The sequence below is a fragment of the Alligator sinensis genome, unplaced genomic scaffold, assembly GCF_000455745.1.
Source record: "Alligator sinensis unplaced genomic scaffold, ASM45574v1 scaffold282_1, whole genome shotgun sequence".
NCBI lineage: Eukaryota > Metazoa > Chordata > Crocodylia > Alligatoridae > Alligator > Alligator sinensis.
Genome location: NW_005842380.1, coordinates 157,539 through 170,867, shown reverse-complemented (window position 1 = coordinate 170,867; position 13,329 = coordinate 157,539). Strand labels below are relative to the sequence as shown.

General features: G+C 64.0%; 1 protein-coding gene across 11 annotated transcripts in view; it reads right to left on the bottom strand.

Moving 5' to 3' along the window:
* The window catches only part of SDK2 (sidekick cell adhesion molecule 2), a 70,780-nt gene that overhangs the window by 4,176 nt on the left and 53,275 nt on the right, over nt 1–13,329 (bottom strand). For 8 of the 11 annotated variants that reach the window (XM_025210922.1, XM_025210917.1, XM_025210920.1 and 5 more), the window contains 24 exons: nt 13,186–13,284; nt 12,751–12,942; nt 12,286–12,407; nt 12,012–12,121; nt 11,624–11,774; nt 11,054–11,291; nt 10,853–10,968; nt 10,555–10,744; nt 10,304–10,402; nt 9,843–10,037; nt 9,560–9,761; nt 9,366–9,469; nt 9,003–9,073; nt 8,584–8,719; nt 8,045–8,101; nt 7,537–7,638; nt 7,179–7,294; nt 6,393–6,579; nt 4,940–5,077; nt 2,873–3,037; nt 2,564–2,689; nt 1,375–1,539; nt 910–1,050; nt 411–549 (listed from right to left, as the gene is read on the bottom strand). In XM_025210922.1, coding sequence (XP_025066707.1) covers nt 411–549; nt 910–1,050; nt 1,375–1,539; nt 2,564–2,689; nt 2,873–3,037; nt 4,940–5,077; nt 6,393–6,579; nt 7,179–7,294; nt 7,537–7,638; nt 8,045–8,101; nt 8,584–8,719; nt 9,003–9,073; nt 9,366–9,469; nt 9,560–9,761; nt 9,843–10,037; nt 10,304–10,402; nt 10,555–10,744; nt 10,853–10,968; nt 11,054–11,291; nt 11,624–11,774; nt 12,012–12,121; nt 12,286–12,407; nt 12,751–12,942; nt 13,186–13,284 — 3,361 coding nt within the window. The remainder of the gene's footprint in view (nt 1–410; nt 550–909; nt 1,051–1,374; nt 1,540–2,563; nt 2,690–2,872; nt 3,038–4,939; nt 5,078–6,392; nt 6,580–7,178; nt 7,295–7,536; nt 7,639–8,044; nt 8,102–8,583; nt 8,720–9,002; nt 9,074–9,365; nt 9,470–9,559; nt 9,762–9,842; nt 10,038–10,303; nt 10,403–10,554; nt 10,745–10,852; nt 10,969–11,053; nt 11,292–11,623; nt 11,775–12,011; nt 12,122–12,285; nt 12,408–12,750; nt 12,943–13,185; nt 13,285–13,329) is intronic. The other 3 variants (XM_006029470.2, XM_025210918.1, XM_025210919.1) reach the window with 2 other exon arrangements.

Here is a 13,329-nt window from a genome sequence, read left to right as displayed (position 1 = left end):
CAACCTGGAGCACAGAGAAGCCATTGTTCCTCCAGGCGTGGAGCGGATCCAGCTCCACAGGCCTGACCTTGCCGGGATGAGACATGAATGCTAAGAGAGGATGCAAGGAGGAGAAGCTGGCAAGTCTTGGAGGCTCTTGGCTCTCTGTCTGCATGAGACGAGGGGGTGCTTGGCCTGCCCCACAGAAGGGACAGTGGCTTGGGAGCGGGCAGGAATTAGCTGAGAAAGGCAACGGGGTCCAGCAAGAGTTCCCCCCAGCCGCACTTTGGTAGAGACGGCACCGTGTCTGCTCCCAGCACCAGTACGATGTTCAAACTCAGGGCCCTGGGATGACCCGTAGGTGCAGGGCAGCACGCACAGCTCAGGCCGTGCTGCCCCCTTATTCCCGGCCCCGGAGGGCAGGCCGGTACCTGGTGTAGATGCCGTTCTTCCTGCAGAAGGAGTTCTTGACCGAGAGACGCCGATTGTTGAGCTCCAGGGCAGGGAAGCTGCCCTCGTCCAGGCTCACCATCTCCCCGTGGCTCAGTGCGGCCGACTTGGGGTTGCTGCCTGGAGCCGGGGGAGGACGGGATTGGAGGGACCAGCTGGCACGAACCCTCCCCTGTCCCCATCAGGCTGCAGAGGCAGCCCCCTCCCTTGCTGCCCACCCGGCGAGCATGTTTGTTGAGCAGGGAGCCCGGTGATTTACCCACCATCTGAGCCCTGGATGCGGCTAAGAAAACAGAGCCGCACTGTTTAATCCCAGTGACCTTTCCAGCTCCTGGCAACGGGCAAGGGGAGAAGCCGGCTGCTTCATCGGTAGCTCCAAGGGACACGAGGAAGTCCAGGGATGCATCTCCTGCTCTCTCCCCACCACGTGCCAGGGCTCTGGAGGGGCAGGGGAGAGGGCCAGGAGTCCTGCTCACTCACCGGAGTCCGACTTCTTGGCGTACTTCTTGCTCTGCCCCCGGATGATGAGGACGAAGACCAGCAGGAGGATGAAGATGAGCCCGACCAAGGCAATGACCACCAGGAACCACCACTCCTCGTAGAAGGGGTTGGCTTTCTGAGCTGGAATAGCCGGGGGCACCGTGCGGGGAGGTCAGACTGGGATCCCCCACCCCACCCCAGGACACCCCAGGGCTTTCCCTAGTCAGCTGGTCCTGCTTTGGGGTGGGGATTTCCCTCTGCCCAGATCACTTCTCCCCCCACCTCTTCCCCAGGGGCCAGTCTGCAATGGACCTGCTTCAACTGGGAAAGCGGGCATTGCAAAAGCTGTGCTGTGTGCCAAGCCAAACCAGACTGGCAAAGGGGTAGGGGGTGTGGAGGGCAGGTGCCCCCAGCCAGGTGGGGCCCGTATGTCCTGCCCCCACAGCCCGGCAGCCAAGCGGGTACCTGACACAGCCGGGGAGGGCGCGCTGGGGGTGCCGTATCCGTAGTCGTTCACAGCGATGACGCGGAAGTCGTAGCTGACGCCCTGCTTCAGGATGTCCAAGCTGAAGGTGTAGGAGGTCACCTCCTTCGGGATGTCCTTGATAAGGATGTCCCACAGTCCCTCATCTGGCAGGGAGGAAGGACAGGGGGTCGGCAGGGAAGGGGACCGACCCACGGGGTCAGACAGAGCCGCCTGAGCAGAGGCACCGGGGCTCATACCGGCTTGGGCTGGGAGAGGGCATCTAACATCACAGCTGCCACTTGGCAGGGCACCCAGGCCCTTGATCTGTGCCCTCCTTCCTGCCAGTGCTCGTGGCAGCCAGGCCTCCCATGCAATGGCAGGGCTGCTCCATGCTATCACCTCCCCGATGCCCTGGGCACCCGAGCAGGCAGCGGGGTAGCGACGGAGGCACGCACCCAGGCACTGTGAGTGCAAGCCCCCGTGGCACAGATAGCTCCCGGCAAGGTGCTTGAACCAAGCCAGGTGCCTGCGCAGCTGCAAACACAGGCAGGGCTGCCTGGATCCAGCCATCATAAATCACAGCGGGGACCAGCAGGCCGGTGAGGCCTCATCTCCCTGGCTCAGCCCCCGCCGGCTGCAATCAAACCCCCGTTGGGCTCCGGCGGCCTCTGTCCTGCTTGACTCTTCAGCTGAACCTCCCCTCATTGTAACGCCGGCCTCTGTCCCCGTGTCCGGCAGAGGGATGCAGGCAGCAGACAGGCAGCACAAAGGAGCTGGGGGGAACCAGCCCCCGGTCATCTGCTGTGCCCCCACACCCTCATGCCGGGGGCACACGGCAGCCAGCAGCCTCGCGGAGCAGCCGTCTCCATGTGTGCGGGTGATTTATTGCCCTGCACCTGCCTCACTCTGTGCATGGGTCACATCCATCTCCAGTGCTGGTGCCCAGGACCCAGCAAGCTGCCACGCACTAGAGCCCGTGGCTGGCTCCTGGTGCCCCGGCCCCTTTGCTGGCTGCACTGATCAGATGGGACCTCACGTCCAGCCACCTGGGTCAATGCACAGAGCAGAGGCCTCCTACAAGGCAGCTTCCCATCCTGCACACCGGGGTGATTTCACCATGCCTCCGTGGCCTCGCTGGGCTGTGGTCACAACCCCGGACATGAGGGAGGTGGAGGGCACCTGCAGTACCTGAGGGCCGGGCCTCTATGACGTATCTGGTGATGGGTCCCTTGCCGGGGTCCCCGCTGGACCAGTGGATGGTGATGGCTGAGCCGTAGCGGGAGATGAAGGGCTCTCCCGGGGGCCCGGGGGCACCTGGAGAAGCAGAGCAGACACAAATTCCCTTCATACTGGTTTCCTCTCTTCGTATTCCCGCATACCCAGCCCCGACAGCCTACCCACCCCCGACTTTCCCAGTCTCGTTACCCACTGGGGCCTGTGGGCAAGCTCTTTGCCTCTGGGCACCCCCAGGCCAGTTCTTGCAGGGACCTGACATACCTTCGCCTGGCCCCGTGGTGATGTTGGCCTCGATCTCGGGCCCGTAGGCAAAGGTTTTTGCCCGGATCCGGAACCGGTAGGTGACACCTTCTGCCAGGTCCTTCACCTTCATCCACAGCGGGCTGCTCCCCTTCACATCCACCGTCACGATTTTGCTGACGCCTGCTGGGCAGAGCATGTGGGGACGTCATGGACAGGGACCCCTGTGTGCCAGCACCATGCTTCTGCCCTCCCCTCTGTCCCATGCTCTTGCCAGGAATATAGGGGTTGACTTGGTGCCTGGCTGCAGACCTCCAGACTACAGGTTGACATGCCAGTCAACCTGCCATAGAAACACACTGGGTTGACCTGGTGACTGACCAGGGCTTCTCGACTACAGGTCAACCTGCCATAGTAATGCATTGGGATGAACTGGTGCCCAGCTGGGGCTCTCCAGCTTATAGGTCAACCTGCCATAGGAATGCATTGAACTGACCTGGTGACTGGGCAGGGCTTCTCAGACTACAGGTCAAACTGCCACAGTAATGCATTGGGCTGACCTGGTGCCCAGCTGGGGCTCTCCAGACAGTAATGCATTGGGATGAACTGGTGCCCAGCTTGGGCTCTCCAGACTATAAGTCAACCCGCCATAGTAATGCATTGGGTTGACCTGGTGCCCAGCTGGGGCTCTCAAAACTACAGGTCCACCTGCAATAGAAATGCATTGAGTCGATCTGGGGTATAGGTTGTAGCTGCATTGATCTGAGGACATAGGCAGACAAGGTTCTCTGGGTAAATCTAATATATTTTATTAGACCAACTCAAATAGTTGGGAAAATGCTTCTTTGCAAGCTTTCGGGCACAAACATCCTTTATCAGGCTGCCAAAGGAATGCATGGGGTTGACCGGGTGCCTGGCGGGGGCTCTCCAGCCCACAGGTCAACTTGCCATAGAAATACCTTGGGTTGACCTGATTCCTATGGCTGGACCAGACTGAATGCACCTGATCTCATTTGGGGCTGGCTAGCACTGAGAAGGGAGACTGCCTGGGATTGCTGCAGGCAACCCTCAACTTTCACTTGGTTGGACCTACTTATTTCTAAGGATGCCGCTTCGTCTCCTCTGCTCGCCCCCGGGCAGCGCTAGCTGGGTGGCTGGGCAGGGAGACGGTATCAGCATCGGGCAGCTCTGAGCCTGCAATGGATTATCGGGCCAGTTCCTGACCCTGGGTGTGGACACAGTCCCGAAAGCCTGACACTGCTCTGGCAGCACCCCAAGTCCTGCTGAGCTGCAGGCAGGGAGCCCGGTTTGAAGGATCAAAGCGTCCTTTGCAGTGCAAGCTCAAAGGAGACAAGAGACCCCTGCTCCTGCCCCCCACCCCATGGCCTTGGCTACTCTCCCAGCTCTCCTGGACCACCGCTGCCAGGCACAGGTGGCCGTGGCCAGCACTGAGTGGCCATTGTTCGTGCCACTGTCCCTCTGGCCGCCGCACAGGTGCCCTCTACTCCTTTCCCAGGGTCCCAGGGCAGGCGGGACTGCAGGGGGGAGAGGAAGCTACAGAGCCCTGGGCAGCTGTGCCCTGATCCCTCTGCAGTGGCTGGGTGGGCAGGCAGGGGCCTTTCTATGCCACGATTTTTCTTCCCATAGGGGCTGAAATAGTCTTCCCTGCAGCCCCGATGCTGGCAGCAGGGAGAGACTTGGGCAGAAAAGGGCGGGGAGAACCACATTTCTGTAAAAGCCTGAGGCTGGGACTGGCTGTATCCCCGCTGTGCCAGCCTACCTGGCCATGTGCTTATTAAACTGGCCTCTGGGATACTCCCTGTCCCTGCAGCCACTTCTGGGGAGGAACACAGGGAGCTCGGAACAAACGTGCTCGCTCTGGAGGGTGTGAGAAGGGCCCTGCATAGAGCTGGAAGCCTGGGGGGACTGGCCAGGGCTGCACGAGAGGACATGACCAAGAGACCCCCACCTCGTGGTGAGTGTCACAGCCCAGCCTGCCAGCCTGTACCCCAGTCTCCTCCTTCTCCACCACCCCGCAGCGAACAGCTCTGCCCCAGCACCCCCCCAGCAACGCCCCCAGACCCTTACCGTCCACGGGCATGCAGGGCTCGTAGACCAGCCGGTAGCCCTCCAGGATGCCGTTGGGGAGCAGGGGCGGCTCCCAGGAGACATTCACCGAGGTGGTGGTCAGCTCGCTGAACCTGATGGTGCTGGGGGCGCTGGGGGCTGCAGGCAGAGAGGGGAAGGCTTGGCCGCAGGCTCAGAGCTCGTCCTCCACCCTGGGCAGAGAGCTACTCTGAGGCGGGACGAGGGCTGGGGAGCCAGGAATAGCTGCAAGCCCAGCTTCTGATCAGCTTGGAAATCCCAGAGGAAAGGAAGGGTGGCGTGGTGTGTGTGAATGCATGTATATGTGTGTATGCATGCGTGCACATATGTGCACGTCAGTGTGTACATGCATTGGTTTGTGCATGTATGTGCGCACTGGGGGTGTGCACAAGTACATATGTGTATGCATGGGAGTGTGCACACGCACAGGTATATGTGTGTATGTGTGCACAGGATGTGCGCTTGTGCATGTGTGCGCGCATGGGGGTGTGGCATGAATATGTGTGCATGTTTGTGTGCGCATGGGGATGTGCATGTGTGTGCACGGAAGTGCACACGCACAAGTGTGTGTGCGCACAGGGGTGTGTACATGAACAGGTGCGTGTGCATGTGCACATGGAGTTGTGCATGGACATGTATGCATGCGTGTGCATGCATGTATGAGTGTGAATGTGTGTGCTTGCATGGCGCTCCCTCTGCATTGGTGGGGTCCCGAACCCTGCCGCCGCATGCTGAGCAGTGCTGGGAGGAGAGGGTGCAGAGCACTCCCAGTTCATCACAGCAGTGAAGGAGCCACGCAGGCCGGACCTCACCTCAGCTCCCAAACACGGCAGGGCAGACCCACGTGGCTGTTCCTTGTCAGGAGCCAACCCAGCGTCCCCAGAGCCAACCCCCATCCTGCCCTAGCTCCATGCCCTAAGATGGCACTCTGGCCAGCTGGGTTCGTGCCTCCACTTCCCTTGCCAACAACTGCCCTGCAAAGACACTTTGCACTTGTGGGTTATTTTGCAAAAATGCTGCTTCCTGCCCGTGCTTCACCTCGCCGGGGGGGGAGGAGGGGAATGAACAAAGCCAGTGGGCACCAAGGGCCCTGAGCCCGAGTGAAGATGGGCAGCTTGTGCTGGGGAGCCACAGGGGACATCTGGGCAGCTCCAGCAACTCTGAGCGTAGCTGTAACCGTCTTTTATGCCATGCCTAGCGTGGTGCCGGGGTCTGGGTAGAGGGTGCCAGCAGCTCCATGCACCACGGGCTAGGGACACGGGGTCCGGTCTGCCCGGGGGTGGCATTCGAGGGGCTGACCTAAGCCCAGCCCTGGGGCTCTGATCTGGGCAGGGAGGGCACTGGGTGAGAGGAGCAGAGAGACGGGAGCCCCGGTGCCACAGCCAGGCAGTGGCAGGGAGCTGGGGAGAGGGGACGGCAGGCGCCAAGGGCCCACCTGCTTGCTGGGTCCGAGCCTTGGCTGGGGGGCTGCGGGGCCCGTCGCCGGCGGCATTGAAGGCGGCCACGCTGACCAGGTATGCCGTGTAGCCCGTGAGGTTCTTCAACTTCACGCCGCTCTCGGGCAGGAACAGCGTCTTCACCCGCTCCGTCTCGTTCGCCCGCTGCGCCTCCCAGAAGTAGATCTGCGGGGACGGCGGGGCCGTGAGGCCTGGCGGGTGCGGGGCACAAGCCCCGGTCCTGGGGCCACATGCTCCTGCTCACGGCCCCTTCGCTGCCCCGCCACCGCTGCGGGGGGTCTGGATGGGGACGTTTCTATTTACCGTCCCCAAAGCAGGCTCCTGCCCCCCGCTTTCGGCAGGGCACAGATGCGACCTGCTGTGGGTTACCAGCATCCGTGCGGCCCCCCCCAGTCCTACAGCAAGGTCCCTACCCCTGCCCCAGAAATGCCCCAGCTCTGCCACACTGCAGGGAGCCCGGGGCAGTTTGAAGGGCAGCAGCACCCCCTGCTGCCACAACGGGGAGTTGCACCCTGGACGCTGACCTGAGCAGTGCTCCAGCAGCTCAGGACACCTTCCCCCTCCTGGCCCCAAGCCTCGTGCCCCATGCACCAGCCAGGGAGCCTGTGGTCAGCTGCCCCATGCCCCAGCCACCCCATGCACCAGCCAGGGAGCCTGTGGTCAGCAACGTGGCTGGGGCAGGAGCCTGGCATGGACAGGAGTCTGGTGCCCGGCTGACTGCCACCCCCATGCAGGTCAGCCGGGTTGCCCCCCACCTCATGTACCTTATAGCCCTGGATGTCGCCGTTCTGCGCCTCGGGAGGTGGTGGCTCCCAGGTGACGTCAAGCTGCGTGGCGGTGGCGGCCTGCACAGCCACGTTCTGTGGTGCCGCTGTGGGCACTAGGCAGAGGACAGCGCGGCGCTATGGTGAGAGCGGCAGGCCCCAGTGGTGCCCCTGCCCCAGCCTGGCAGACCCACACTATCTCCGGGGGGGGTCTCTTTGGCTGCTGCTGTGCACCAGCCATGGGCGCCCACCTGCCCCGTGATGGGAGAGGGGCTCCCTGCCTGGGAGCCAGGCTGCTAGCTGGAGGGGCTGCTCCCTTTGCAGGGGGCTCCCGACCCATCCCCAGGGCCCGACTCACCCGCTTCACCAACGAAGACCTCCTGGGGGGCACTGGGGGGTCCCTCGCCCACGGCGTTGTACACGCTCATGCGCAGCTCGTAGCGCCGGTGCTTGCTCAGGTCTGCGGAGGGCGAGAGGAGAGGATGAGGGTGCCAGGGAGGGGTTCAATGTACCCCTCAGTAACTCCAGGGAGAGGCAGACCCCAACTCCCCTGCCCGCTTTCTAAACCTCTCTCTTTCCCCCAAGACATGCTTAGTTCCTGGCTGCTCAGCTAGAAAAAAATAAGGTGCCGACCACGAAGGAAATGCCATCTTAACGGGGCCCTCCCGGCCCCGGCGGGCTCAGGCATGGGCACAAATGCTGATGGCGATACCACGCTTGTGACCCTCCCTCGGTTTGGGGGCACTGGCTGGGTCCCCAGCCTGGCAGGTGGGTGCATTCCCCCAAGAGCCTCCCCAGGCCCTGGGTGGGGGGAGAGGGGCGTGCACGGACCCGGGCAGATGCATGCACGGAGCAGAGGGACTTACTGTCCAGCTCGTACTGTGTGAGGCTGGCGTCGCTGAGGTTTCGCACGGCGTACACGGCTAAAGGGGAGCGGGGGGCAGGGGCGGGGGAGAGCAGACACCGAGGTTAGTGACACGCACGCAAACACACCATGGAGCTGGGTCCCGGTGGGGGGAGCCGCTGCCCAGAGCAGGAGTACTGGTTAGTGCCTCGGGGAGGATGTTGCATGGAGGCTGCTGGGTGGGGAAACAGAGGGCTGGGGAGCGTGTCCTGGCAGGACCTGCCCTGCCGTGCGTGCACATCAGGGGTATGTGCCCACTCCCATTGCTAGGATGAGCAGCACCCGGAGCAAGGCAAGGCCAGTCACAGCCATGGCACAGCCACGGCAGGGCTCCTCTGTGCACAAGGTCTTGGAAACAGGGGGCACGAAAGCAGCAAAGCAAGCGTGGGACACATCTGGACACACACACGGGCAATGCTGCTGGGGTGCAGGCAAGCAAGTGGGGAGGCCGGACCCTTGCATGCCTCCCAGGTGCCTCCTAGCACCGCTACGGGCACTCACGGGTGAGCTCGGTCCAGCGGGCACCGGGGTTGCCGATGCTGCGCAAGGTGAAGCCCCGCAGCCCGTCGTACGCCAGCTCCCGGTAGCGGAGCCGGAAGCCCAGCAGGATCCCGTTGATTTTGTCTTCGGCCGGGGGCTGCAGGGAGGAGAGCGGGGCTGAGAGGTAGGGCCTGCACACCCCGGGCATGGTGCTGCAGGGTGGTCTTGCCCCCAGGCTCCAGTCCGCCTGCAGCCCTTTGCTCCCTGCAGCCCAGGAGGGGCTGCCAGCATTGCCCAGAGCCCCAGTGGGTGCAGCACTGCCCAGGGGCTCATCCTGCCAGCGGCTCCTCTCCGTGCCAAGCCACCCCGCTTTCCTGCAATGCCCCAAGCAATCCCTGCACCTTTCGAACCCACGGCCCTGAAGGCCCACGCGTCCGTACCTGCCAGCGGAGGAGGACGGAGGTGGTGGTGTGAGGGGTGACCGACAGGATGGTGGGGGCCTCCTCCGGGGCTGCAGGGGGAAGAACACGTGTGAGAGGCAGCAGGAGACGGGCGCTGCCCGAGGCTCCTTCGTGGTCTGGGGCGCCGGGTTCGAATCCCACCCATGGGAGTGGCTGCAACCCGTGATGCCCGTGGTGGGGGTGAGCTCACGCATGCATGCAATCCCAGATGGGAATGTCTCTGTGCGACCCACCCGACGGGTGCTAGCTGGCAAGGGCTACCCTGATCCCGGGGTGCAACCCCCACCCCCCAGGGGGCATGGGGCAGGGAGCCCCCATGCTGCCAGCAAGGGGGGCACTGACCTGCCTGCAGCGTGGTGAGCGACTCCGACTCCTCGCTGTACGCGCTGTCGCCGATGTCGTTCGTCGCCTTGACCCGAAACTTGTAGGAGGTGAAGGGCTTCAACCTGCGCCGCGAGCACACGGGGGGACTGGGACCGGAGCCCACGGCGCCGGCCTCGGCCCTTGCCCATCCCAAGAGCCCTGCCCGGCCTCACCTGTCCACCACGAAGGAGGTGGCGTTGTGGCTGACGGAGGCGGAGTGCAAGCTCCACTCGCCGGCCGGCAGCTCGCGCGTCTGCACCGTGTAGTACCGCACCGGCGACAGCCCGTCGCTGCCCGGCTCCCAGGACAGCAGCACGCTGCGCGCCTTCACCTCCTCCTGCGGCACCGCCGGCTTGCTGGGGGGCTGCGGGCGGTCTGGGTGGGGGGCAGAGATGTGAGCTGCTCAGCTCTTTCCTAACCCTAGCCTTGACCATAACCCCAGACCCGGCCGCTCACCTCTCTTCTCGGTGGTCACCACCAGCGCCTCGGCAGCCTCTCCCCAACCCTTGCGGGTCTGGGCCGTGATGCGGAAGAGGTAGGTGGACTCCGGGCGCAGCCCCGTGGCTGTATACTGCCGGGCGCTGGGGTTCAGCACCTCCACGGTGGCCGTGTTGGCGTTGGTGGTGTTCAGGCGGTGCGTGATCTGGTAGGCTGTGGACAGGGGGTGAGGGCTGTCGGTGGTGACCTTTCAGCCCTCACCCCAAGGGCAAGCTGGGGAACCCCTCCCTGGGTGGGTCCCTCCTGCCCCAGCCCATGCTCACGCTCGCAGCAAGTCCTGTGCAAGGTGCTGAGCAATGCCTTTAATCGGTATTGTGCAAGGTGCTGAGCCCCAGCAAATAGGGACCCTCTTGTCCAGAGACCTGGTGCAGGGGGCAGCACGGAGGAGGCACCGGCAGGGGAAAGGTTTGGCCGCTTACCGAGGATGATGCCGTTGGGCGCGGCGGGCGGCTGCCAGATGAGCCGCACGGAGGTGGTGCGCACTTCGGGGAACAGGATGCCCACGGGGGGCCCCGGCACTGCAGCAGAACGGAGGGGAGGGAGCATGACAGATGGGGCCTTTGGGATGCACAGGCAGGCACACGCTTGGCACACGTGTGTCCTGGCATGGTGCTCCCACCACGCCAGACCTGGACCCCCCCACCCCTCGGCGCACACTGCAGATGCCTACCATCATCCAGTGTCCTCTCCAGGATGGGCGGGTGGCTGGGGACACCGTCGCCGATGCGGGTGAAAGCCAGCACGCGGATCTCGTACAGCACGTACTTGCCCAGCCCCGCGAGCTGGGCGCTGCGCGACGCGTTCCCCTCCGCCAGCCAGAACCGGGAGCGCAGGTCCGAGTCCTTCTCCTTGTACATGACCTGCGAGGAGCCCTGCGTCAGCTCCCCCGCGGGGTAGGGATGCCACAACCCCGGTGCTGTGCAGAGCTGGGCTGCCAGTGCTGGGAGGCACCAGGGGCTGAGGCTCACCTTGTAGCCCAGGATGAGCCCGTTGCGGTCGGCCTCGGGGATCTCGGTCCAGCGGACCAGCATGCTGCTGGAGGTGGTGGCCAGCGCGGACACGTTGGCGGGGCCGGATGAGGGCACTGAGCAGGGGACAAGCAGGGGAGAGGCAGGAGCCCGGCTGGCCCGGCTGGGCACGGGGCTGGGGGCAAGCAGCAGGGACGGTACCTGACTCCCGGGTGCGCCCCGCCACGACACGGCTCCAGGGCCCGGCCCCGATGGCATTGAAGGCCTGCACTTGCACCTGGTACTCGGTCCACTCCTCCAGGTCCTCGATGGTGAACTCCCGCTCCACTCGGTCGTGGATGGCGTGCAGCGCTGTGCGCCCCCGCCCGTCCGAGCGTGCATACCGCACCCGGTACCCCACTGACTCTGGGCTCCCGTTGTACTCCTGGTCGGGAAGAGGCTGGCAGCGGCAGAGGGAGGCCTCAGTGCATCCCCAGGACCCTGGCATAGCTGCCCCCAGGACCCAGGACAACTCCCCCCTAAGCTGCAGTCATGCCCCTGTGTGCGCAAGTGCAAGGACCCCTGCACACACTCATAGGCATGCACATCACATGCATGCCTCTACACACACATGACTGGATGCACATAGGTGGGGATACCCAGCCATGCATGCACACTCACGCATGTGCATGCAGCACAGGCCTATCCCATCAGTGAGGCAGACGGTCCCTAGGCTACTTGTGCCCGCTCCAAGCCAACACCCCACGTCCCTGGGTCCTGGCAGTCACTCACCATCCAGCGCAGCCACAGGCTGGTCTCGCTGGCCGTGCGCAGGGTGACGTTGGCGGGCGCCACGTCTGGGGGGGCCTGCAAGGTCTGGATGCGACGGGAGGGCAGGCTGGGCGGGCTGGTGCCCACGATGTTCACCTGCCGCATGCGGAAACTGGGAGCAGAGCACCGGGGTCACGGGTGAGAAGGGGGTGGGGAGGGCTGACCCTGGCATGAAGGGTGTCTGGGCTGCATTTGGGGAGGGGTTAAACCCTTAAGGTCCCCCTTATCAGGAGCCCACAGCCCTGAGATGTGCCAGCCCCTTGCACCCACCCACCTCTCCTTCCTGGGATGCAGCAGAGGAGCCCCCTGTCCAGGCTACCTTGCCCTGGGCCCGCGCCCTGGCCCCTACCTGTAGTACGTGTACGGGTTGAGGCCGGGCACCTCCATGGAGCGGGAATCGGGCTCGTTGGCCAGCTGGTGAACCAGCACCCACTCCTCGCTCTCGCCAACCTGCCCCACCTGCAGGGAAAGCCCCGGGGCCGGGATACATGGAGATGGGGCGATGCTCAGCCCCCACGGGTTGCCATCTTCCTCCCACCCCATGGGCGGCTGAAACAGAGACCGCCCCGCACCCAAAATCCAGGGCACAGACCCCCTCCAAGGGCAGCTTTCAGGCCTGTTACCTGTGCTTCCACCTGCCAGCGGGAGATGGATGTCTTCCCATCATAGCCGGGCCTGAACTGCAAGGTCACGGAGCGCGGGCCGATGTTGGAGATGCCCAGGTTGGTGGGCGCGCCGGGGAGCTCTGCGAAGGGGCAAGGAGGGGAATAAAAGCGATAGGGCTGGGTGCTGGCTGCAGAGACCAGGCACCGTGTTCGGCTTTGCTGTCCCATAGGTGATTCAGGACAGAAAAGGTGCCCAGCTCTGGGGAGTTTCCCCGCCTGAGTATAACAGCACGGGGCAGGGGACCAACACAGCGTTGGGTGCTCCGGTGTCTCTGCTGCCACTGTGGACATCAAGGGGCTTGGAAAAAACACGGCAAGGAAATGACTGGGTTGGACTAACATAGCCCCCAAGCAAGCCAGGGTGGTGGGCTGATACAGTCCTGGGCACACCGCAAGGGCACCCGGAGACGGTCAGGGGCATACCTGGAGGGACCCCGGAGGAGATGGTGGAGGAGGACACCTGCCCTTGCCCCTTGGACGTCATGGCGGCCACCTCGATGGTGTAGGTGGTGAGGGCGGTGAGGCCGGTGACGCGGTACTCCAGGGTGACGTTGGGCAAGTAGTGCGTCACCCGCGTGTTGGTGCGGTTGTACTCCTCCCAGGAGATGCGGTAGCCTGGGGAACACCGGCACAGTCACGCCTCTGTCCACGGCCACGCCAGCCTCCGAGGGCCATCACGTGGCTTGCAACTCACGCGGTGCCATGCAGGGACCCTGCAGCGGGAATGTCCCCGGCCGAGCAGACAGGACCGGGCTGCATTTTGCATGCACGCGGCAGCACCGCCCTGCCCCCTCCCCATACTGGGGCACTGGGTCCAGATGAGGGGCTTGGGGGGATTTCAGCTCTCGGCCTCCTCACCCGTCAGGATGCCGTTCTTCTCCACGGGCTCCTGCCAGCTGACCTTCAGGGATGTGTCCAGGATGTCGCTGAAGCTGAGGTGCCCCACGGGGCCAGGCACTGCCCAAAAAACCCCAGGAGTTAGCACCCAGCCCACTGCAGGGC